The 27,048-nt window shown below is 41.1% G+C and overlaps 1 protein-coding gene across 3 annotated transcripts in view; it reads right to left on the bottom strand.

Annotated features, from left to right (window-relative positions):
* The window catches only part of FHIT (fragile histidine triad diadenosine triphosphatase), a 1,344,516-nt gene that overhangs the window by 3,928 nt on the left and 1,313,540 nt on the right, over window positions 1-27,048 (bottom strand). For 2 of the 3 annotated variants that reach the window (XM_046685108.1, XM_046685128.1), the window contains one exon: window positions 20,833-20,939. In XM_046685108.1, the coding sequence (XP_046541064.1) occupies window positions 20,838-20,939 (102 nt within the window). In that variant the 3' untranslated portion in view covers window positions 20,833-20,837. Of the gene's footprint in view, window positions 1-20,828; window positions 20,940-27,048 lie in introns of those variants that run through there. The other variant, XM_046685118.1, reaches the window with a different exon arrangement.

The following is a 27,048-nucleotide window of genomic DNA, read 5'->3' as shown; positions in this document are numbered from 1 at the left end:
GAATCATTGAGTGTCTGGTGAAGAGCGCCAAGCCTGTCCCCTTCTTGAGCCAGTTCCAAAGTGTGTTTCCAATAAAATGCTCCAAATGCCCCAGAGCGATTCAGATGCTGGAGACAGGTTTCAGTTGCAAATATTCAACTTCTGGTAAGGTTGTCTATCTTCTGCATTCTTAGCAGAACCACACAAATACGTCAAGTGTTATCCTTCAAAAGTAGCACTTCTTGCCCAGGAGGATGAATAAAATGACCTGATTTGCATCCATACCAGCACTGACACCGAAATGGTTTAAAAATCAAGTAGCCACACTCCCCAACAAAATAAAGTCTTGAGACACTAACATAAAACTCCTCTGTAACAACTTTCTTCTTTTACAAGTAACTCAGTTCCTAGCAGGTGAGAGATACAGGCAGACAGCCACGGAAAGTCATTCTGCTCATACCAAAAACAAGGTGAGCAATTTTCTAAGGGCATCACCCCTGACCTCTGCTTTTCAGCTTTTTCTTAATAAACTGGCCTCAGAAATTGGACTACAAAAGCCACTGGTGGCAATCTCTTACAGTAAGTGGGTAAAGGTGAAGCTAGGGGAGAAATGGCAGGGATCAGAGAGCCGCTCTGATGAGCATCTCTGAGGCAATGCAATTATCTTACATCTAGAGATAGGAAGGGCTACCCTGGTGCAGCATCCAGAAACCCAGTGATGTGAGGCTGGACTCGAGAGAATGGTGCAACTTCTCAGCAAGTTTTCTAACTCAAGACTGTTGCTCTGTGGCATGTCCAATATGCTGATTAATAACTTCCTGCGATAAGCCAGTGTTAATTAACTTTCCATTCAACAGAGTCCCCTTTCCAGTCCTCCACATTTGCCTCCTTGCGGGCACAGAAAGCAGCTCTTGGCATCATGGGGCCAGCACCCTTAGGAGGGGAGATACATACCTCTGTGCTATCACGAGGTTGGAGCGCATCCCATGGCTGTCTTTTACAGAGTGGCCACAGACTCAGCATTGTCAGTTTTCTCTTTGAAAGGATAAATCAAACAACAAGAACAGCAGACATGCAAGAAAGATGATGCCCAAGCTTGTAGCTGTGAATGATTTTCTGCAGCCCTGCAGGGCTTATTACCTCCTTTATCCTACCGTGTCCTGGCAAATAGAACTACAGGGGCTTTGAGGCTCGGTGGTGGGAGTGAGGAGGCAGAACAGAGCAAACCCACCCTGGAAAACTCATGCTACCCCTTGAGCATTTCGTTATTGTCCACTTGAAGCCAGAAAGGCTTCTGTCCTACATGTTGGTTCCATTTACATCCACTTCCCTGTATCTGTGCCTAGCAAAGACTCCCTCCTAGGCTTTCTCCTTCTGATGGAGCTTTATTTGTCTCTAAATCTTCAGCTGATATTACTTTTGCCTGAGACTCACTCGAAATGAAAAAGGATTACTTTATATTTACTTGCGTCTTTCACAAGAGAAACTAATTTTGAGAAAGAAAGTCCCTACCAGGTGAAACACTTTCCCTTCCTTCAAACCCTCCAAAGGGGCAAAGGAAGAGCTAAAAGGCATACATGCTTTGTCATTTACTTTGTCTGACAGCTTCTTCTTATCATGCTTCTGAGGGTGACCTTCCTCCAGCATATTCCTTTGCCCTAGTTACGTTCTCTGTTATAATAGAATTTTAGAGCCAAGCATGGAGCAGGCTACCTTTGATAATTAATGGCTCTGAAAGTTTGCTGAGTGTGTTATTTAATTAATGGCACTTGTGTCTGGAGTGTGTACAACTCTGTAGTTGAATAAAAGGTATATTTGCTGAGGGATTATAGACAAATACTCAAGGATCGTCACATTGAGAATTTGTCAGGCTTCAAAACATTTAACAGCCTAATGGAGTAATTATATTTCTCCCTCTCCATCATTTAAAAGGTACTGAGGTTGATATAACTCTGTCCTTTTTGCCTTGTATGTGAGCTTAGATTACAATCCAAAAAATTCTGGGGCTAATGGATAAAAAGTCTATTACCCAGAGGAGAGGCTCTTATCAAAAATGAAAAGATGAAATCTTTAATGCTATATTTTGAGTATGAAATTGATGGTCAAATAATTATGGTTTACTTCAGTTATTCACCTTTAAGCTATTCTGATTTACATTCAAGTGCTGCATGGGACCAAAAGATCAAGGGTTGAAAATTGGCAAGAAAACAAAGTCTTGGGTTATTGGTAATGGAGAGTATCTCACATCACCCTGATTTCCTGAGATTCTAGTGCTTAGCATGAAATGCAGATTGGGAAAAGGCAAAGATGAACATATCCTGTGCTGAGGCATCGGCAGTCCATTTGGGGACATCTCTATGGGTCTATCTCCAGTGTGTTCAGATAGAGACTGCACAACTTTTAAGCCTGTATCGTCACTGTGTGCGACTGGGCGTTCTATCCGCTCTCTGGGCCACAGTTTCTTCCTTTGTAAAACAATAGTTTGAATTATATGCTCTTTAAACTTCCTTCTAGCCCAAGATGCTCCGAGTCTGATTTTTTCCAGTAGGGACATGGAAGCTGACTGTTGCACCCACAGGAGAGAGAGCTGCTTGCTCACTTTCGGGCCTCAAGGAGTATTTTTTCCAGGAAAAGACCTCTGAGGATATGTAGAGCCATATAAATGTGCAAGAGGACTAGAAGTTTCACCCATTCTCCAGAGCCCAGCCAGATGGTTCAGGGAACTCGAGCCAGGGGCCTGCTTTCCTCTCTCCCTCCCACTCATGGCAGAGACCTCCCTACTCATGGTAGACAGTGGAAACAGAGGCAGTGGCTTGAAAAGCTCAGGTGGAATGAGAAGAGGGGCCCTGAAGGCTATGCTCAGCAGCCTCTCTTTCCTGGGGGGAAGGGAAGCCATATGTCCAGAGCATCTATCAGCCAGCTCCTGTGCTGAGGGGGGTATGGCCTTACGTATGGAAATTTCGTTTAGTCTTCACTTCAGCCCCAGGAGGTAAATATCATAACACCAGTTTACAGCTTGGAAAAGGTCACACAGCAAGTGCAGGATTGGAACCAGATCTGTTTAATTCTAGAGATCAATCTTTCCACAACTACGGTGTCCATTATAGTAGCCGCTAGTCACGTGTGGCTAATGGACACTAAAAAATATGAATGGTCTAAACTGAGATGTGCTGAAAGTGTAAAATATCTACTGGGTTTTGAAGACTTACTCTTAAAAAAAGGATGTAAAATACCTCAATAATTTTTGTATTTACATATTTTACACTACTTTTTATAGTATAAAAATACCAAAATGATAATATTTGGATCCATTGGATTAAATATAGCATATTATTAACATTAATTTAATCTGCTCTTAATGTGGCTACTAGAACATTATAACTGAGGTCTGGGGCTCACATTCTGTTTCTCATGGACAGTGCTGCTCTGTGACCACAGCCTGGGGCCCAGGCTCTGGAGGGAGTGCAGAGTGAAGCTGGCCCTGGCGGGGTCTCTACGAGTGTCTAAGCGTGGGTATGTAGACATGCACACGTGCAGAAGTCTCAGGCGGGCAATCCTGGAAGGCACCTGACCTGCCCTGGGCACCAGTACAACCTTCATTGGCAAGTGTCTGTACCCCAGCACAATAACTCTTTTTTTTAAGGCCCCCTGGTCTCCCCAACACCTTTGTGCAAACCAGAATCAGCCTCTCTTCCTCCTAGAAGACACTGTGTTGTGTCAGGTTTGGGGCTTGGCCACAGGAGCAAGGGCTGGATTTCAGCCCTACTCCCTTCTGTGGCCTGGCCTTTAAGCAATACTGAGACTGTACAAGCATACAGGGTGGCCCTGAGTCAGTCTATATTTAAATGTTAGAGAAACTCCATTGTATTGCTGGTGGCAAAATAACATACAAATTTTAATAGACTATTTTGAATCTCAGACAATTTTTCTACTCATAGACAATATAACAACATTCCCAAATCTTTGAAGGGTTAATTTAGTATTTAAGAGCATGGGCTCTGGGTTTGAGTTAGGCCTGTGACTAATTCACTTTGCAACCTTGATCAAGTTACTTTGCCTACCTGTGCCTCCGTTCCAACATCTACAAAACAGGAAAATAATAGTATCTACCTCGTAGAGTTGTTACAAGGATTCAAGATGAGAAGTAAGGCACTTAGCTCAGTACCCGGCCCAGAGAAAGGCCTAGACTGTAAAGAAATGACAGTTATTGCCACTCATTTATTCACTCAGCAAGTGTTTTTGAGCACCCGGGATATGCTAGAAGCTATTCTAGGTACTGGAGACACATGGCAAATGGAAGAGACAAGGGCCCTGTGCTTGGACGCTGAGCTGCTGGTGGACCATATAGAAAACCAAATAAATCTATAATATGATGGCAGCTGATGGTGAGCACTACAGGATAACGCAAGTTTATGGGATAGAAGGAAACTAGGGTCATATTTGATGGGATCCAGTAAGAAGAAAGCAGGAAGGCTGGAAGAGAGAGTTGGAGGAGAATCATGAGAGATGAGACTGGGTTTTATTGTGAGTCTTTTACTGTGGCCTACAAGGCCTCATTGATCAGGCCTCCAGTTTCCAAGCTGTGCAGGAGGGACAAGATCTGGTTTCTCATTTAAAAGGATCATAATCTAAGCCCATTTCCTATTTTAATGTGTTCATTCTCTTGTATGACCTTGGGTGAGTTTGAGGGTGTAAATATGTATTTTTAAGTCATAGTCAAGAGTTGACATATGATATTCTATATAAAGAAGTTGTATTTTTAACTGCAGTATCATGAAAGCTTACCCAGAACAAAGAGAGTCCTTAGGTTTTACTAAAAATGAAAATTTTTAAAAATTAAAATTTTTCTTTTAAATTTTTGCACTACTTTTCATTTCCATTAAGTCTCATTCTTTTAAAGGAATAAGGAAATTAAAACTGACAGCACACAAGATCTTCCACCTTAAAAGAAAATCCCGCCTCCTTAGATAACAGATCCTTGAGAGGAGAGTAATAAAGCCAAACTTTGATAGGGGTGGCAGAGATAAGTGCTGATTTACCACATTAGGCATATTGCTTGTTCCAAATTGATAACTCTGGAATCTGGAGGAGCCACGGAGAGACTGGGTAAGAGAAAAACAGTTCTAAGAGCAGCCCAGAGCTCCACAGAGCCAAGACTGGCCTTCCGCCTGTTAGAAAGCTTCCCTTTCCTATAGCTATATCCCTGGGTTATCATTTCTAATTAAAAACTGATTCAGGCCAGGGGCTGGCCCCATGGCCGAGTGGTTAAGTCTGTGCACTCCGCTGCAGGCTGCCCAGTGTTTCGTTGGTTCGAATCCTGGGCACGGACATGGCACTGCTCATCAAACCACGCTGAGGCAGCATCCCACATGCTACAACTAGAAGGACCCACAACGAAGAATATACAACTATGTACTGGGGGGATTGGGGAGAAAAAGGAAAAAAATAAAATCTTTAAAAAAAAAAAAAAAAAAACTGATTCAGGCCATATAATGGGCTTTCACTTCTTCAAAGCAATACCACACTGTCAGTTTGCAGCTCATATGCCCATAGTTCTCAACTTTTCATGGGCCTCATTGGAACGAGATGTGGAGCTTTGGCAGAGGAAAAGTGCTAAGAACATGTAATTACATTCAAAGCCATTTTGCCTGTCTTAAAGAAATGAAAATGATCTTCTGGTTTTTATAGACCTTCTTGACCTAAAGATATCTGCTGGCGGAAAGAAAATCCTCAATTGGGTTCTTTTAATGCTTTAATTATTATGTGATCTATCATCTTATGCTCTGACTCACACACTGAAAAATCTCTTAAATATGCATTAAAATTGATTGGCTAATCCTAGACCATGGGGTGACTCTTGGAGGGCATGTAATTGTGTGTGGGCATGGGGGGTGAGACACAAGTGACACAAAGTCAACTACTTTATGGTGCGATAAGGTAGGGAAATCAATCTGGTCACAGGGACGATTGACATTGTACTGCCGACTTGCACAGAACTCAGTTACATGCTTAGTTGTTTTTGAATCAGTCTTGCTGATTCAGATTCACCACCAGCTCTTCCAGGGCTGGATGTATTTCACTAACTGTGCCTCCGACAGTATTTGGCTCAAAGTGGGATCTCAATAGTTGGGGACTGAGTTCTAGAACCTCAAGGTTAAAAAGGTCCTTCGGAAGGCAAGCAGTCTATGCCCATGTTGTAGCCAGGACTCTTTCGATGGCAAGCGAAGGAACCCCATTTCAAATGAGACTCTGGAGAAAGCAACTTACTGACCTTTTAACTGTGAAAGATGGATGAACATGGGAATTCCTCCCCTCTCTTTACTTTTTGTCTCCCCTGACTCTGGGCCTTCTCCTGCATCAGACTTCTCTAAATGATGAGCAGATGACTGCCAGGAGCCTCAAGTCTACACTAGCCCTGTCAGGGGCCTTCTCTCTCTAGGTCCATACACCAAAGGTAGGGAAGAACTCTAATTGGCCCAGCTGGCATCACAGGCCCAGAATTTCAGCCTTTGGATGAGACTGGCAGTTCCAAATTCAAATGTTTGCTCTACCCCATCCTATTTTCGGCTTGACTCTCTCAACAATCTTCCAAATGTTTTGAAATCCAAGAGATAACTGCAGACTCTTGGTGACAACCATTTATCTCGAGAGGAAGCCCCAACTGAGAGGTCTCAAATGGAGCCTTTGGGACTCCTCACTGATCCCAAGAACCCAACATTTAATGCATTATGGCCCAGGGTTGATCAGCTGTGATTCCTTTCTGTTCGTTGAGTGCATTGTTAGCTTTCAGGCAAATATTCAGTCCCTCATTGTTGCTGCATAGGAAAACAGGGGACAGCACTGTCCCTTCAGCAGGGTGGTTGTGACCCTGGATCAAGTGACCTATACAAAGCTGCCAGCATGGGAATCATCAAATGCTGGCTCTTTTCCTGAAGTTGGAGAAGAAGCAAGAGTAAGCTGTAGCTCGCACCCCAGCTTCGATATATAACTCTTGTCTTCAGTTAGCTAGAGTTGAAGCAGGGGAGGACATTTCTAAACACAGACCCACAAATTTTACTGTGATGGTGTGGGCTCCAGAGTCAGACTGCCTGGACTTGAACCCTGACTCTCTGCGTATAAACTGAGAGGCCTTGGGCAAGTCCCGGAGCTGCCTTAAGCCTCAGTTTCCACATCTGAAAATCAGAACAGTACTAGAATGTTGTTGTGGGGTTTAATTGAAACAAAACCTGTAAAGTGCTTAGTATAACTAGCCCATAATAAGCTCTCCATAAGTGGTATCATTAAGAATCATTAATCATAAAGCGTCTTCTCTGTGGTGATCTCTGCTACTCAGTTCCTGAGATAATGATCTGGTTGGCCGGTGTGGCCTCTTAAAGTCAGGGAGGATGGCCAAGAGGAGGAGAATCGACTCTCTGATGTAGTAACAGAGCGTCTGTAAAGATTACATGCAGCGATTATACTTTTTTGTTTGAGCCTATTATGGAATAATTGAATATCCAGGCAGCAATTAGACCATACATTAAAATCAATCTCTTCCTTCCTTTTCTTTTGTCCTTAATTTAAAATTTTTCATTTATCTGATTTATTTTTAGTCCTCTTTATGGTGAAATACAATACATACAGAAAAGTGCAGAAGATATATATATATATATATATGGCTTAGAGAATTAATATAAATATATATATGGCTTAGCGAATTAATGTAAAGCAAACACGTCTCTCCACACCCTCATGGCAAGGAATAGAACATTGCCAGCCTCCTTCCACCTTCCCGCACCACATTCCTGTTCCCAGTCCCAATGCTTCCTTGCCTCCCCCACCAAGGTAACCATTGGGCTGATTTTATGGTGATGGCTTCCTTGCTTTCCCTTATAATTTTACCCTCTAAATGAATGTATCTCTAACCACTATAATTTAGTTGTGCCTGTTTCGAACTTTGCGTGAATGCAGTCACACAGTATGTATTCTTTTGTGTGTTTCTGTTGTTCCACCTTCTTGCAAACAGTTGATACTGTCAGTCTTGTAAATTTTGACTATTGTGGTGGGTGTATAGTGGTATTTCATTGTGATTTAAGTTTACATTTCCCTGATGACTGAAGATTATTATTGGCCATTTCGATACCTATTTTTTATGAAGTGCTTATTTGAATCCTTTTGTATATTCTATTGGACTATTGACTTTCTCTTATAGATCTGTAAGGTTTTTTCTTTTTCTCTTCCTTAAAAAAAAATTATCTTCTGGATACTGGTCCTTTGTTGGTTACCTGTGTGGTAAATACTTTTTCCCCTCTGGGTCTTGACTTTTCCCACTCTAAATGGTGTCTTTTCATAAACAGAATTTCTTATTTATTTTTTTGAGGAAGGTTAGCCCTCAGCTAACATCTGCCACCAATCCTCCATTTTTTTTTTTTTTTGCTGAGGAAGACAGCCCTGAGCTCACATCTGTGCCCATCTTCTTCTACTTTATATGTAGAACGCCTACCACAGCGTGGCTTGCCAACCGGTGCCATGTCCACACCTAGGATATGAACTGACAAACCCCAGGCCGCTGAAGTGGAACATGCAAACTTAACTGCTGCGCCACCAGGCCAGCCCCTAGAATTTCTTACTTTGAATGTGGCCCAATTTATCAATCTTTTTTTATAGCAATGCTTTTTGTGTCCTATTTAAAAAGTCTTTCCCTATAGCCAGATCATGAAGATATTCTCCTATATTATCTTCTAAAAGCTTTATTGTTTTTCACTTCACATTTGAATTACAATCTACCTGGAACTGACTTTTTCATGTCATGTGACGTAGGGTAGACTTTCATTAGTTTTCTACATGAATGTCCAGTTTTCCCAGAACCATTTATTGAAGATGTTTTCCTTTCCCCACAGCTCTGTGATGTCATTTTTATGATAAATCAAGTGTTCACATATGCCAAGATGTTTTTCTGGGTTTTCTCTTTTGTTCCATCAGTCAATTTATTCTTGTACCAATACCATGCTCTCTTAACTTTTGTAGCCTTGTAATAAGTCAATATCCTATAGAGTAAGCCCTCCTAGGCTTCTATTTTGTCCTTTTAACAGTCTCTGGCTACATTTCCATAAGCATTTTAGAATCAACTTGTCAATTTTCCCCAACACACACACACACACACACACACAAAACACTGAATTTATAGGTCAATTTGAGAATTGAGTCTTTATAAAATTGAGTCATTCATCTCTTCATTTATTTAATTCCTCTCTAACGCCTCTTAATAACATTTTATAGTTTTCTGTCTAGAAGTGTACATATGTTTAATTATTCTTAGGCATTTGATTTCTGATCTTAATTTAAGCTAACTAACTTTAATTTTTTCTATTTTCTAACTGTGTGGCTGTTATGGACTGAATGTCTGTGTGCCTGCAAAGTTCATATGTTGAAGCCCTAACCCCGAGTGTGACAGTAACAGAAGGTGGGGCCTTTGCGAGGTAATTAGGTTTAGATTCGGTCATGAGAGTGGGGCCCTCATGGTGGGTTAGTGTCTTTAAAAGAAGAGGGAGACTAAAGATCACTCTCTTTCTTCCACGTGAGGGCACAGTGAGAAGGAGGCTGCACAAGCCAGGAAAAGGGCTCTCACCAGAACCTGACCAGGCCCCCTGAGCTGGGACTTCCAGCCTCCAGAAGCATGAGAAATAAATTCCTGATGTTTAAGTCACACAGCCTATGGTATTTTGTCATGGCAGCCCAAGCTCACTAAGACAATGGCTGATATACAGAAATTCAAAACTTACATGTATCGATCTTATATTCAGAGGCCTTGCTAAGTTTACTGATTAATTCTAATTGTTTCTTAGTAGATTCTTTTATGTTTTCTGCATACACCATGTTGTCTACAAAAAATGACAGATTTATTCCTTTCTTTCTAATCTTCCTACCTTTTCTTTATTGTTCTTGCCTAACTATACTAGCTGGGACCTTGAGTACGTTGTGAAATCCAAGGCTAATAGTGAATATTCTTATCTTATTTACAACCTCAGATGAATAGTATTCAACATTTCACTCAAGTATAAATTCCCTTCTAGTCTAGTTTTTCTACAGCTTTTATATTTATTAAGTTGGATATTGAATTCGATCAACACTTTTTTCTTTGCATCTACTAAGATGATCCTGCCATTTTCTCCTTTATTAGTCTGGTGAATGACATTACTTGATAATCTAATGTGAAACCAACATGGCATCGGTCATAATGTATTATCCTTGTCATAGATTGTGCATACACACACAAACATGCACACAATTAATCTATCAGATATCTTTGCTATCTTTTAGGACTTTGGCATCTGTGTTCCCAAGTGCAACTGGTCTGTAGATCCCCTTTCTGTTATGTTCTTGTCAGGTTCACGTGTAAGGCAACTCTTATTAAGAATAATATTAATTCTTGATAAGATTGTTGTGTCTTTCTTAATTGTGTGGTAGAATTCACCAGTAAAGCTATCTGGGCCTGACATTTTCTTTGTGGGTAGGCTTTGAATTCAGCTTTGATTTTTTTTTAATAGTTATCAAACTATTAATATTTTCTTTTTCACTTTGTATCAGTTTGTGTAAGCTGTATTTTTTCTAGAAACTTAATGTAATCCAAATTTTAAAACTTATTGGTCTATAATTATTCATTATATGTTCTTATCCTTTCTTAATGACTGCAATATCTAGAAAGATGTTCAGCACGTTCACTTTCAGCTTTTATTTTCTTCCAGTAAATGTATACGTTGTAATTAAAAGTAAATTACCTCTAAACACACTGGTAGTTGCAGCTACAAGTTTTAGTTTTCTTCACTCAGTTCAAAATGGTTTCTAATTTCCACTTGATTTCTTCTTTAGAATTCCTTTAGTATAAGTCTGCTGGTGACGAATTCTCTCAGCTTTTGTCAGAAAATGTGTTTATCTGACTTTCATTCTATTAGAATATGTTAACTGGGCATGGAAATCTAGATTGGCAGTTATTTTCTTTCAGCTTTTTAGGGATGTCATTCCATCGTCTTCTGATTTTCTTTGTTTTTTGTTGCCTTTGGTCTGACTATTACTCCTTTGAAAGTAAGTTCTTTTTTTTTTTCACTATTAAATCTAACAACTCACCAGTGGATTTTCTGCAGTTTCATCATGATGTGCCTAGGTGTGCATTCTACATCCCCTGCTCGAGGTTTGGTGTGTTCTTGAATTTCTGGATTGGTGGCTTTTGCCAGTTTAAGAAAATTCTCAGTTATTATCTCTTTAAACACAGCTTCCACTGAAACTGTGTTTTGGAATTGTGAATAAATGTCTACTAGGCTTTCTCTTATATTCTATATCTCTGCCCTCTCTTCTACTTTTTCCCACTCTCATCTCTTTATGGTTCATTCTGGATATTTTCACACAGCTCATCTTTAAGTTCACTAATTCTCTTTTTGGCTGTGCAAAATGTGCTCCCAAATTCATTCTTTGGGTTATTGTATTTTTTAGTTCTAGAATTTCTATTCAGTTCTCTTTCACATCATCTCTATCTTTCTTAGAGATTCCAGCTATCTGCTGAAATTGTTTTTAATCTTGTCTTTTCTATCCATAAAAAAGTAGAGTTTTTTTAATGGCTATGGGTGATAATTCCAGTTTTAGGTACCCTGTGATCCTAATCTTATTTGTATTGTTTTTTTTCCTCATATGCTGTGTGTGTGTGTACACACTCATATATTGGGCATTCTATTTGAAAAATAAATTATTGGTAGAAGTAATTTAAGATTTGGATAGCATTATTTTCTCCTAGAGGTGATATTTCTTTGCCTCTTCCAGGAGCCTAACGGGACAAGCAATTTGGGATCAACTTAATCCAATTCCTATGACTGAGACTTTCGCAATCACCAAGATGATTTGAAATTGGGCTGTAGTTGGTACCAGGGCTGGTTTCTGTCTGGCTCACTCTTTTTCCAAGGGTACCACTTTCCCAGATCTTTGAATTCCCACCTGGGTATAGAGGTTTAGGAAGGGCTCTACCATTGGCAACCCAGGTTTTATTGCTCTAGCTCTAGCTGCTTTTCCAACACTCACAAATGCCCTCAGAGGGAAGCAACCCCAAGTGTGGATCATTTCTCTGGATTTCTGTCTTCTTTTGGATCTTGACCCTGTAATCTTTTGCTACGTTATTATTTTTAACAGATATTTTCTTACAATTTGTACAATTTTTCTAGCTGAACACAGTGGGAGGTTTGATTCAAATTAATTGGCATTAGTAATAGAAGTCACTCTTTTTCTTTTCATTTTTGGTGGTCTGAAAACATCCTGCCCTACAGGTTTTATTCTTTAATTACTGTTTAAACTAATTTCTCATAACCTAAACATTTCTACAATTTATCATTTTAAACATATAATAGAAATCAAAGGGAAAATAATGAATCTACATATTGGCATAGCTAATGGACTCTCAGAGTCTCCATCGCTTATCATTCATGATAAATTGGAGGTAGGATAACATAACAATGTGTCTTTTGGATCTTCAGAGAAGTATTGACACCAGAAGGAGCACAATTTAGAGCTGTCTTTGCTACCCATTGTTTGGTGTTATGCTTATAATAAACCTAAAATACAAGTAAAATGCTTTCCATCATAGCAATTCAGAACTAGGGAAAGTAAGGTGCAAAAAAGTAACATGTCCAGAGACACATGAGCTCAGAGAATAAGTTTAGTGGCTATTGATAGGAAACCACCTTAAATTACTTAAAGACATTTCCACTGAGAGTAAAAAGCAAAATGGCAGATAATCCAGACATCATTCCTAGGAGACTGCAGAATGTCTTTTTATTTTTTGTTTTTGTTTTTTCGTTGGTGAGGAAGCTTGGCCCTCAGCTAACATCTGTTGCCAATCTTCCTCTTTTTGCTTGAGGAAGATTGTCACTGAGCTAATATCTGTGCCAATCTTCCTCTATTTTGTATGTGGATCACTGCCATAACATGGCTTGATGAGTGGTCTGCAGGTCTGTGCCCGGGATCCAAACCTGTGACCTCTGGGCCGCCAAAGCAGAGCAAGCAAACGTAATGACTATGCCACCGGTCTTGCCCCCATAATGTCTTTTTATACTTTCATCAGTGATGGATATGCCTGTTGCTTAGGACAAGTGATTGAAAAACAGATTTCTTTTTGGGAGCGGGCTGGGACATAACTCTCACAAAACTATAATGTTCACTTTACCAGTCCTTTCTTTTCAAAGCACATTCTAGAAAGTTCTGTGTAAAGCTCAAGACAAGCATTTGCCTTAGAACAGACATTACCTGCCACCTAACTTTTTCTCTGGGTTGCAGATTATTTACCTGAGGCTCTAAAAGGGGAAGAAAGGTTTGCCTTTCACATCCTGTATGATAGGGTTGCAAAATGGTAATACTGAACAAAAATAGGTCAGTGCATTGGGGTCTGGAGAAGGCAATGAGGGGGTGGCAGGCATTCATCCCCTAAAGGAGTTGGGTACAAGAAAGTGAAGGTGTGTTTCCAAGATGGCTTCCCCAGCACTCTCTTCTCTTGTTTTCGTAGGGCTCCTGCCATCTCCAAAAGGCACGTTCTGCCTCACTTATCCTTAAGGAGAAAAGACGGGAAGGAGGAAGAGGAGAGGGCACATTACACAGAATGTGGCTGGGGTCTAATTTTACTAATTACACCATTGGGACAAATGGTGACATTTTCATTCTCTAAATGTACCCTCTCTTCCCTCCATGTTTTAGACTTGACTTTAATAAATAAGACACTCAGTCTCCATTGCTCACCACTCATAATAGATTAGAGGTAGTAGAAGTTACTGCAGGGTCTTTTGGATCATGAGAGAAGCATTAAAACCAGAAGGAGCACAATTTACAGCTGCTTCTTCTGGCATAACCTTCATTGATTGGTTGAGTACCTACATGATAATGGAGCACTTATTATGCAAGAGGTGGCTCACAGACATTTTAGGCACAGGATGGAGTGCATTGCACAAATATTAGCTATTATTAATTGATCAATGATTGTTAATGTGAATTTTCATAGTTTTTCTGCATATTAACCTCCCATGACCTCTAGGAGAGAGTTTTTTCCCAGCTGTCTTTCTGGCAGAGACAAAGACAAAATGAGAAAAGAGAAAGGAAAGGACTACATAGAGTAGAAGAGAGCAAGCAGAAAAAGAAAAAACAAGTCTTGGGAGTGGGTAGAAGTTTTTAGAAGGTTTTTGCCACACAAGAACATGCAGATTGATGTGTGATACACTTCTGTATCCATTTCTGGAGATGAGATTAGGATGAAGATGATAATGATGATGGTGATGATAGGCTTTATTTCATTATCTTTTTGCAAGATGCAAGTAAAATTTGAAACTTAAAATTATTTTTGGCATTTGGATTACACTTTTCTGAAAAGGACTCTGTGCTGATGGATCATGTAGTTCCAAGATTCATAAGAGTTTAAATTAACGATGGGACACTAGTCATTTCTATCACCAGTTGAGCTAAATCTCAACAGAACAGTTCTGTAGATTCTTTACGCATCAGTAGCCTGTGGGAATCTTTTGCCTGAACCATTGGGCACATGTTAGAGAAAGCTGGATCTTGGTAAAACATATTAAAAATAATCAAGTTAACTAAAAACTCATTTTGGAACCATGAGGCAGACTGTCTTGTAGGATGTTTATAAAGGGAATGTTTATAAAGTATAACTAGATAGTCATCCTTTTGAGTTTTGGTAAAAGAAATCTTGAATGGGACATTAGATTTGATTACTTCTAAAGTCTCTATGATTCTATGGTTTATCATTCCCAATTTAGGCCCATAGGGACTTGATTTCTATTTATCGAATGTAAACAATTGAGTCTTTAATTCCTTGCTACTGAAATTAGGTTCTATAAACATAGTTTACACAGAATGAGGAGAGAGGCAGCATAATCGAGTAGGAACATGGACTGTAGAGGGAAAAAAGCACACTGAAGTCTCTTTTCTTGCTGCATTTAGGATGATGGGTCCCTTTTCTGGCAGAATTTTTGAATATACTAAAGCTCATTTGTCTTAAACAAGGGATCTTGCACTTCTACCCCAAAGAAAATCTTTTACTGCATCAATTTGAGGATGGCTGAAAGAGTGTTGGCAAACACTTTCATTGGTATTGATGATACCACTACACGGAGATTACCCAGTGGGTTTAGGACTGAACTAGTCAAAGAGCTGAAGTTAACCCTTCTTCTTACCCAAGAAAACATGAGATTACTATGATCTGCTCCCTGAGCTTTTCTCATCAGAGGCTGCCATGCTGAGAGGAGACCTTCTCTGAGAAAGTTGAGAATTTTTTCAAGTTGGTAGGGTAGATTTCAAAAGGCACAATTCAGTGACTAGTACATTGTTAAATAAGCAAGCTTGTCCTTTCTCGTCCACCTGGACTGTCCATGATTATGATATAAGTGTGGTCCAGTGGCTGAAATTATGGTGATTTTAAAAAAATGCCAGAGTCAAAATTTTGCTTTGACAGAGTAGTATCTGTAACTACTAATAATGCTGTTTTGGGCTGACTCAGTTGCTTTGAAATTGCACAGCTCCATTGTGAGTAAATGAGAGGCAACCAATTATCTATAAAATAACAGCACGCACAGAGGAGAGTTTGATGAATTACAAATGAACTCTGCTGACACAACAGGATGTGGAAACCTACCTGCTCTGACTTTCTTTAAGAGTTAGGGGTGATACTTATATATTTTACAAACAACATACCCTACTCAATTCCGACATGGGGTGGGAGTGAGGACAGGGAGAAGATAAAAATCTTCCTCCACTGGTACACATCACTGCTTTAAAATTAAGTAGGAAACTTAGCATGGGTGTGTATAGGTAGTAAATCTGAGTATTAAATACCTAAATAATTACTATGTTCCAGGAAGGATGCAAGATTGGTAAGGAACGCAGATCTGCTGTCATCCAATGTAATTTAGAATATAGACTAAAAGAGCCATTGAAGGACCCTTATCCCGGAACTCAGCCCAGTGTGTGGGAGCCAATGCATAAATTCACCTAAGCAGAAGGCAGATGTTGAATTCCTGGAACCAAAGGATTGCCACCCTCATCAGGTGGAGAATGAGACATCTGCAGCTTCATTCAGCAACCCTTGGACTGTTGGCTTTTCCTGAGCATGGCAAAGGCAATGTCTATTTTTCACTACTGCTTAAGAAATTGCAACTCAAAGTCATTTTCTGCTAGGCAAAGGTTACAGAGAGCAGCCAAGACACTAAAACATCCTGCAGAGTTGTATGGGAAGATCAAGAGAATTCTTCTACACAGCTAAGCTAATGTTGGTCCCTGATGGTTCCAAGGGGCTGAGTTTTGGAATGTTGATCTTTGTGGTCTGTGGCAGTCTTATCATGCTGAGGATTAATCTGAGTTTATACATAAAGAAGATATAGAACAGGGGTTTCCACTTACTGAGCAATTGTTAGGTATTTCCACTCTAAACATTTAACAGAGAACAGCTCTTTACCTATTACAGTAACTTTCCTATATAGGGTATCTCTGAGTATGAGTTTTCACATTCTAATCTGCAATATGTTGGTTTCTAAGGTAGACTGATGGCAAACAAAATGCTAAGGCCAACACTTTGGAGTTGGTCTCCCAGGAGAAGGAGTGGGTTCAGTCAGATCCAATCAGCCGAGAGACTGAGTGTGCCTGTGGGAGGCAGTGGGGCGTGGTACAGGGCTTCCTGCTTGGTGTCCCCTGGCCCAGTACAGAGAGTGGCTTCTCATCCTGGGGAAGCTAACTCTGGTTTCCCCCATGTGCCTTATCTTCTCTGCATGCCTGGTGGGGGACATGGGGAGCATTGGCTTAGGGGTTGGAGCAGATCTGGAGCCAGTTGGCTCTGGGTTTGAATTCTGACCTCTACTGCTGTTTTCCAAACATGGGAATCATTTGTCTGGTTAAGATAATTTTAAGTGATGTACATTGAATCTCTCTGTGGGTTATTTTTCTTTTAAACCTTGTGAATAAGTCAAATGGAGAGTCTCAGTTTGGTGCTGGACTTAAATACCTCTCTAAGGATGGCCAGCCTCTCTTTTTAACAAAAAGAGGGTGAATCTTGGGCCTGATAGGCAAGCAACTATGTGGAGCTGGAATTCATCAAAAGTGTTTTTCTTTACATTTATTTGTATGCTTAACTTCTAGTTACAAGAAATATTTTTCATTGAGGCTAAGATATAAAGTTTAATATAAATGAATTGAAGTTTAAAAAGTGAATCAAGTAAATTATAAGTGAACAATACCCTAGGTGGTACACAAAAATGAGGATAATCACAACAAATGGGAATAAATGAAATTTGGGAAACACTATACTTGCCCAAGTTCATATTATTTAGGCATGTGGTCAAAATGGAGAAAAGATAGCAGGCAGCCTACGTGGGAATCAGCATGGTCTGGAACAACTTGAAAGTGAACAATGGCAGATGGGGCCCGTTCAGGCCTATTTTGCTGGAGAGGGTGGCATTAACGAGGCTGGCAAGGAAGTCCAGCAGGGGAGGAAGAGGGAAGTCCTCACAGTGGAACCAGGGAGGCCAGCAGACCAGGTGAAGAGGCTGAAGAGAATACTGGGAGGGTGCAAGGGGAGCTGAGATAGGGAGGTGGTGCTGGCTGGAGAAGTGAGCTCTTTTAGCAAGGTAGGCAGTACAAAGACTAGGAGAATGGCTTTTGGGTTTGGACTGTATCATTCAAATCTAAGATCCATCATTTACTAATCACTTACCTTGGAATAACACTTAACACGACTGAGTCTCAGTTTTCTCGTCACCAGTAAGATGGGACGATAACAGAACCTACGTCTTACAAATTCTTGGGAATGTTAGCTATTGTTAACAATTTCAGGGCTAAGCCCTATCATATCTGCCTTTGTGTGTGTTGCAAATTGTGCAGTCTTGTAGAATGAGCACCATCAAAGTCTTTAAACTGCCTCCGCCTAAGAGTGACTTGCTGCTGAAGATATAACCAGGAAAGCTGGGAGAGGCCAAGTTTGTCTGAATTTCAGAGAAACAATATATTTTCTCTTTTTGAGGAAGATCAGCCCTGAGCTAACATCTGCTGCCAATCCTCCTCTTTTTTTGCTGAGGAAGACTGGCCCTGAGCTAACATCCATGCCCATCTTCCTCTACTTTATATGTGGGACGGCTGCCACAGCACAGCTTGAGGAGCGGTGCCATGTCCTCACCCGGGATCCGAACCAGTGGACCCTGGGCCGCCGAGGCAGAATGTGCGAACATAACCGCTCCACTACCGGGCCCGCCCCCAGATAAACAATATTTTTTAAGACCAAGTATGTCCAAATATTGCATGACTGCCCTATTTATTAACAAATTTCAAAAGTTCCATGAACTCCTTAAAACTGTATAAACATTTGGTGTGGAGAAGGGAGGAGGATGGATGTCAAACAACCCGGTAGACCAATTCAATGATCAGGTTTCCTAAAAAAACATTTCCTTTTTCCTTTGTCTCTAAAGAGAAGCAGATCCAGTCCCATCATACCACAGGAGATGAAGATGCTGCTGGTGAAATCTTAGGACCCTGCATTTAAGTCCCTCACCTCCAAGTGACTAGTTGTGTGCCATTTGGCACCCACGTTATCCCTCCTGGGTTCAGTTCCCACATCTGACTGCTGGGAAAACTGAAGGTGATTTGTTTGGTCTGTAACCAAAGACTCTTAAGGAGAGATATTAATGTTAATTTACAAATCCACAGGTACTATGGCAGTAGTTTGTATAAGAAGTTAGAATGAATAGCTTCCTGGCAAGACTTATAAGGCAAGTTGATTCACCTGGAAGACAGGAGATGTTAGGCCTGAAGGCAAGACAGAAGCAAAAACTGACAAAGCAAGGGATACAGGAAACTTGGGTAATAAACTTAAATTCTCTTAAAGTGTCTAGAACATGCATTCCCAGGCAGAATCCTACAATTCAGCAAGCCTCAGGGAAAGCCTAGAGCTTTCTTGCCTCTCCCTGAAAGCACCCATTACATTAAAAACCCAGAAAGAAAAAAAATGCAGTCTAGGAATTTGAGTCTGAAGAATGGTAACCCAATTTGAATGGGACATTCCAAAATGACACATAGGCTTTCAGAAGAGGAAGAGAAAGAGGTTTGCACTCATGCCCATAGGCCTATATGTTCTTGGGTAAACTAGCTTGATCCTAAAGAAAAAGAAAGGAAAAAATGAGAAGGTAAACAGTGGAAAAGGCTAAAAATAAAAATATCAAAGATAGCTTCTGCTAGCACCACACTATATCCCTTCAGGCAACTGGAGGCAGAGCTGACAAACAAATGGCATGGGAGAATGAAATAAGCTTTCTAGAATGCCTGGGCCTGAGCACAGCAACATGCTTGAAAGATAATGAGGGAGAAGTAGGTGATACTGGGTCTTTAAGTAATTAAAGTGCTTTAAAAAGGAGGCTGGGGAGAAAAAGGCCAAGAAATGCACATACATTTTAAACTAACCAAAAAAGACTTACACTTTCAAGTGAAAATGGAAGACAATGAATGTGTTTTCTAGCTAAAAATCATGATCACTAAGTGGTTGATGCTCGTAGCAAATGAATTATATAAAATCGTATTTGTTCACTAACTGTTTTTAATTTGTATCTAATCTACTTCAGCAACTTATAATACAAACACATTTACACAAGACCAGATGAAGCAGACAATTCTAAATAGGAAAAAGAAACTATTTAGAGGAGAGACTCTTTGTCTGGGTCCATTATCCCTAAGGAGGTTTATTAACAGGGTTGCCAGATAAAACGCAGGATGCCCAGTTAAACTGGAATTTCAGCTCAACAACCAATAATTTTTTTAGTCTAGGTGTATCCCAATATTTCATGGCAACCCTATTTATCAACAGATTTCAGAAGATCCATGAGCCCCTTGACAATGTATAAGAATTTGTTGTGAATATGCATTCTGAAAAGGAGATTAGCTATAGCTTCCTACCAGTCTTTTTTCTTTTTCTTTTTTTGAGGAAGATTAGCCCTGAGCTATCTACTGCCAGTCCTCCTCTTTTTGCTGAGGAAGACTGGCCCTGAGCTAACATCCATGCCCATCTTCCTCTACTTTATATGTGAAGCCTACCACAGCATGGCTTTTGCGAAGCGGTGCCATGTCCGCACCCAGGATCCGAACCAGCGAACTCCAGGCCACCGAGAAGCAGAATGTGTGAATTTAACTGCTGCGCCACCAGGCCGGCCCCTCCTACCAGAGTCTCAAATCTATGATCTCCCAACAGTTAAACATCATTAATGCAAAGAGATAATTCTTTCTTACCCTGACCTTTGCCTGCGGCCTGAGCTTCCTAGCAGCCACAGCTAAAGAGAAACACAAAGGGCGGTTTCCCAAGTGGCAGCTGGGGAGAAGAGGCCCAGGGATAAAGAGGAGTGGGCCTGGGTGTGGCTGATGGGGTCTGGTGTAGAGAGAGCTCTTTCACAGGGCCTTACAGACTAACAGGAATCTGGGACTTGAGCCTGAGGGCCATGTAATTCCCTTAAAGGGTTTTGACCTCTTAAAGGATCAGGTTTGGGTTACAAACTATCTCAGGATGCTTTGTGGAAATTGGATTGGAGGCAGGCAGGAACAGAGGAGAGGAAACTGGAGAGAGGTGACAGTGGGCTGAGGGTGGGCTGGAAGGAAGTGAACAGACAGTTATATAGGAGGTGGCGTAGGAGGAGGAAGAGGAGACCCCGGGGTTGGAATAAGCCTCAAGGGTCAGGGTGTTCTCCACTCCAGCTTTTACGTTTTTTGCTGCCACCATTATAGGATGTTGGTGAAGCTGCTTTTGCGTGTCCCCATCCTGGGCAGGGAGCCCCTTGAAGGGTCTCAGTGATGCCGAAGTGCACAGCGTACCTGAGTCATTGAAAGTAGACCTGCAGTGCTGCAGCTTCGGCTGCCATGTCCTCCTCCGATCTCCACAAGGCTGGGGAGTCCTCCTCCTCCTTGTCATGTTTCTGGAGCTTTGGGTAAAAAAATGGAAAAGGCTTATTAATGGACCCTTGAGATGTCCTTGAACAAGTCTTGTGGGGGTGGCTAAAGAGAATTCACAAATCAGAGGCCAGGAGGTATGCGTCTTTTAATTGCATTAGTCGCCCAAATTTCAAAATGGGGAGGTTTTATGTAAAAGTCCCTATTTCCAGCTTCTCTAATAAAATAACTAGATTAGGCTCCTGTGGCACATTGGCTCCCTTGTAATTATATGCTGTGGCTGGAAGTGAGGGTTACAGATTTGGAGGAGGGGTTATCCAGCCATTTACCATAATCCTCACCACTCTCTAATCTTCTTATGCTTGGCAGGCATCATTCATTCATTTTATTTCCCAGACCCTGAAGGCATTGAGTTTGCTGCCCACCCATGACCATTCCCCCAAGCTGGCCTGTGGTTTACCTCCGATTCTTTCTGGCTTAGCCTCTCTTATATGAGCAGTTTTGTTCAGTGAACCAAAAGAGCCCAAGCAAATTTATGATAATAATACAAGGGCCGTGAGTCCCGAGTAAGAAATAAGAGTATATCCATTAAAAGAGGCGTCACTCAGGCAAACATTAAATGAAGAAACAACTTATCAAAAAATTAACAAGTGGTCTTAGTCAATTGAATCATTTTAAAATCCTCTTCAGACACCTATACTTATTTTAAAAAACATCTTGTATACGTCTCAGATTTACATAGAGAGTGAATAAAATTTCAATTCTGTCAGAGACAGAGAAGATTTTTCAGAACTCTCTTCATTAGAAGAGCTCAATTTTCCCTCTTACCTTCCTATTGCAATTCGGTTTTATTAACTAAATTTGTCGTTCCTGTGTGTGGTCTATACATCGTAAAATGCTGAAGGCTTAAATTCTCCACAGGATGCACAGGGTAGTATTTTGTCTTACGTCATTTGAGGAGATTGAGGCAAACGATTTAACAGCACCAATGATGGCTACTATTTATGAGGCAATGGCCGGTTTCTTTGATATGTACTGTTTCATCGTGCATTATTTAATTTAATCCTTACAATAACCATACACAAGGCAGGGACTACTTAGCCCCAACCTACCAAGAAAGAAACTGAGGTCTGAGGAAGTTTGTTCACTTGTTCAAGATCACCCAGCCAGGCAGAGGTGGTGCCAGCTTTGTTCTCAACAGTGCTTGCCTTTTAATCTATCACAGAGAAACCATAGTGCCACTGAAGAGTGGACAGTTCCACGCATCCTGCTCCACCCCACCAGGTGCATTCACCCCAAAGTCAGGTCCTTTGAAAACAATCTCGCCAACCCAGCAAAAAGTCTGTCAACTCAAATAGTGCAGTTTGCTATCTCAGGCCAAAAACCATCTAAATCTAACCCAGAGACCCCCCCCCCCCCAACCCACCCTGGCGGCTGGCAGCAGATGGAGAAATTTCCCCATTATTTCGGAGTAAACTTTGATACAGAAGGCAAAACAGTGAGGGAAGATAGCCCAGCTCTGTGGCTGAGCTGCATTTCCACAGGGGAAGTTTGAGCCTTAATGAGGCTCATTAGCATACAGTCGGGCCACAGATATGTTTATGAGGGCCATGGATCTTTCCGTTCAGAATTTGGCTACCAGCACGCTGGTTTTACATTTGCCACATAGATTTAATTCTCCTTAGTGGAAGAAAACCACATTAAGAAGTCATTTCCTTCCTTGCAGAGGCAGATATGACGCACTTGCTACAGGCGACTCAAACGGGATTGCTATTTTTCTACTCAAGAACTAATTTTCATTTTGATACTAGCTTTAGGTCTGTTATAAATCCATCTTGTAACGACTCAGTAGGATGACAAAGAACAATACAAAGCCCAGAAAATATAGCTTTCCTACTTCTGGTAGTGCCATCAGAAGACACAGAAATCAAGCATTAAGTGGCTTCATCAATGCAGATCATACGAGATGAATGCAAATAATTTAGAGCCTGCAAACGTTAATGCTTCCCTGGTTATTAGGCGACCGACTGTTATTGTCATATGCCTTACAGATGGCAACGTTGTGCCAACGCTTAGAAGTTGTTTATGGGAAATAGGAAATAAATAACACAAAAACTAATCATATTTGCAAAGCTCTATTGTATATGGTTTTTAAAAACGTACAGGTTTCCTTCCTACAAGCTCCAGATGGAAGCATGTGGCTTTCTTCAGCACAGCCATGCTCCACCCTGGCTGCCCATTGGGATCACGAGGGGAGCTTTAAAAACTACTGGTGCCTGGGTCCACCCTGAGGATTCTGATTTAATTGGTCTGGAGGCAGCTGGGTTTGGGGATTTTTTAAACTTCTCAGGCAATTCTAAGGTCCACCTACTGTTGAGTAGAAGTGCATCTGGGAGAAGTGTGTGTGTGTGTATGTGTGTGTGTGTGTGTGTGTGTAAACAGAGCCCACACACATACAGAAATAATACATTTGCCTTTAAGCTCATTGTTTATGCCCATATCCACAGTATCAAGCCTATCCTTTGCCAACCCTGCTGTAGAACTGCTTTTCTTCTATTCGTGTTCTTCAAAGGAGGGTCAGGGCCCCAAGGCTTGTCTCAGCAACACCAGGATGCTGATCTAGTTCAGGAGCCTTTGAATGGGTTCCTTCAGTCTCTGCAGGAAGAGGGAGCACAGGAAAGATTCTGGTGGGCAAGACTTGTGTCCTAGAAGAGCCATCCCGGGAACTTGGACGTTAAACATGCTGTAGTTTGGAGGAAAGTTTCCCTCCCCAAGGCAACCAGAGAACCTGGTGGCTGCAAGCCATTGCCCAGCTAACAGAGAAAAGCCCCAGTGATCTTAATCGGTGGCTTATCCAAAAGGCACTATCTGCCTTGGGCGAGCTTTAATGGACTAGTTTCACTTCAGATGAAGCTTCCAGATTACCTTCGGCTCTCTGCAAGGAAAGGCAGTGACCACTTATAAAAACACCAGATATTTATTCTGTCCCTGCAATGCCAGGGGCCAGCCCTGGCACTAAAGCAGTGAACTACACAGCTCCCTTTCCTGTCGTCATGGGGCACCCAGGTAGGGAGGGTAGACAGCAAATGGTTAATTATAAGTGAGAAGGGCATAACCAAATCGGAGGGATGCTGAGAGAGGCTAACATAGTTTGAAAGGCTTTGAGTGCCAAGCTAATTTCACAAAGAAATAGCATGTTATAATAAAGAGTTATGGGGGAGAAGGGATTATCTAAGGAGAGCTCATCAAGGACTCTCCAAGAAGGTGATGTTATGCTCAAACTTTAAAAATGAGAAGGGCAAGCTCCTTAACCTCTCTGTGCCTCAGTTTCCCCCTCTATAAAAAGGGAATAGTAGAAGAGTGAGCAGTGAGGTGTGTGACACGTAGTAAGTTGTGCTTAGTGTTTGCTTCTGCTGCTGTTACTATTATTATTATTATTATCATCATTATTAGGCCGGATATACTGCCCCGTGACAGTGACCACTGACCAACACACAGAGGTTGTTTCCAGGGGTAAAAGTACCTTTACTATCTTCGTGGTTCCCCAGTGACCTGTATCTTTTGGACCTTAACCTCTTTATAAAAAGATTGAAAACTATGATCAGAATTCAGTCCCATACCAACTAATCTAATGGGACCTTCAAGTCTGAGGAGGAAATTGAGCTCCTTCGGCTCTAAAATGACCTTCAGTAATGCTAACTCTCAGGGTTGTTGTAGGGAGTGAATGAGGTCTGAATGGATGCTCCTCACAGGTAAAGGTTAAAGTCCCAGAGTAAAAGCATGTGGGGAAGGTCAAATGCAGTCAAAATTACCCTGGGAGCATGCTTGCCAGATTTAGCAAATAAAAATACAGGGCACTCAGTTAAATTGTTTTGGTATATCTCACGCAGTATTTGGGACATACTTATACTAAAGAATACTCATTGTTTATCTGAAATTCAATTTTAACTGGGCTTCCTGTATTTTATCTGGCAACTCAATCTAGGAGACCCCTTAGAAAGGTACCGCTGGAAGTGCTTGGCTTGTATTTGGCTTGTTCCCAAACCTGCCTAGCTGTGACTCCTGGAAAATACAGAGGAGGTTGTCCAAAGGAGAGCAATTTCCAGGCTAGTATTGTGTGCACTCCAGGGCTTAGTATTATTATTGCATGAGATGCAGAGTAAATCACCAGCACTATTTAAATTCCATAGTTCATCAGTTCTAAGATGCACACTTTTTCACACTTTAACATCTCTGAAGTCAAAGCCTGTCCTACCATCAACAGTGTGTCATAATTTAATTGGCAGTGTTTTTCTTTCTTAGTTGTACCTAAAATAGCAGGGCTTCTTCCAACTGACGATGTCTGGGATTCAACACACTGCACTTCTCCGTCTCTCCTCCCGGCACTTACGTCACACAAGTTAAACGTGACTCAACTCTCTGTGAAAATGCTCAGCACCATCGCTGACTGAATAAATATTCCTTTTCTTCTCCCAGTGCCACAGCAACAGTTGAAACCATTTCACAGATGCTTGGTTCTTTGGAGGAAACTGCACGTCAAAGTGACAAAGTATGCAAACTTGAACCGAAGTCTTTATTTGCATTCAACAGATTGAAGTCGGTGATGGCTCGTCCAAGCTAATTCTATTTCTACACAGCTTTGAAAAGGGGTTTTAAAATACATATATCTGCAGTCACTCCACTTTATCTGCCTGAAATGATTTTTGGGGAAAGTAGCGTTAATAGGATTTCTGATTGAAGTACTGATATGTGTCGATTTTGACATTTGCTCCTTCCTGAGCATTGAGTGTGTTAGTACAAGGGATGTGGGATCATGATTAATTCCCTGATGCAATGCAATGCAAACTGCCTTGGCTATTGACGTTTTTATAGCTCTGTAATGGAATACAGTTGGAGGAATGATTCACAACAATTCAAATATTCTTCAGAATTTGGAACTAACCTGTAGTAAAATGCCAAATTGTCTTCAAAGTGGGGAAAAACAATTTAATGCAGCTTCTTAAAGAAGCAAGTGGCTGAATATAAACGTGGGTGTTGTCATAAAATACATTAATATATTTCATTGTTATTAGTTTTGTAAAAAGAATATAAAGAGCAGGGAGCTTAAATAAAACATTTCTTATGGGTTGATGATTCTGTTCAGACAGGTGTTTATATAAAGTCTTGAAAGGGAAATAATTTCAATGAAGAAGGAAGTAAATCCTTACTTTTTTAGATCCAATTCTCTGTTACTACTTTCAATTGAGTCCACAAGCCTTTGTTGAGCACGTGAAGCATTCCAGGCACTGCCGAGCTCTCATGAAAGCTATAAAGATGAATAAGCCAAAATCTTTGCCTTCTGGAGTCTCACTACCCAACAGGGCAGACAGATCCATACGTTCATAATTTAGTATGTACAAGTCAGTCTGGTATAAGTACTGGACTAGAAGTTCCGTCCTATTGTACTCAGAATATCTAGGGGAGAGAGTAGTTCTTGCTGGGGTAGGGGTTTGGGTTGACTTTAAAAAATCAGGGATGTGCACTGGGCTTAAAAGATAGTGACGGGATTTTAAGGAGGGTTATTTTGGGCAATGGGAACAGCTTCAGCAAACAATGATGTGTGCCAGCTCTCCTGCAACTTGTGCCCAAGGCTGGCTTCACCAACTACTAGCAGTGTTCTCTCCTGAAAAATCCTTACTTGGTGTTCTAGGCATGCCTGACTATCCATCAGAGTTGTGAAGAGAGCTGAAATTTTGTTGCCATTTTTTTCTTTTTTCTTTTTCTTTTGCAAGGGAAGATTTCTCCTAAGCTAACATCCGTTGCCAATCTTCCTTCCTTTTTTTTTCCCTCCCCAAAGCCCCACTACACAGTTGTGTATTCTAGTTGTAAGTCCTTCTAGTTCTTCTGTGTGAGCTGCAGCCACAGCATGGCCACTGACAGAGGGCTGGTGTGGTTTCATGCCAGGGAACCGAACCTGGGGCCACCGAAACGGAATGCGCTGAATTTTAACTGCTAGGCCATCAGGGCTGGCTTTAGTTGCCACTTTGAGAAGCCTTAACATTCTGTTGTTTAAAGATGGAACACACACCCCAGTAGCCCAGAAGATGCCCTCCAAGTCTACAATTCAAAGGTGCAAATAGGTTTGAATTCTACTGAGAGACA

This window comes from Equus quagga, chromosome 1, assembly GCF_021613505.1.
Source record: "Equus quagga isolate Etosha38 chromosome 1, UCLA_HA_Equagga_1.0, whole genome shotgun sequence".
Classification (NCBI taxonomy): Eukaryota; Metazoa; Chordata; class Mammalia; order Perissodactyla; family Equidae; genus Equus; species Equus quagga.
This window is presented reverse-complemented; position numbering and strand designations above follow the sequence as displayed.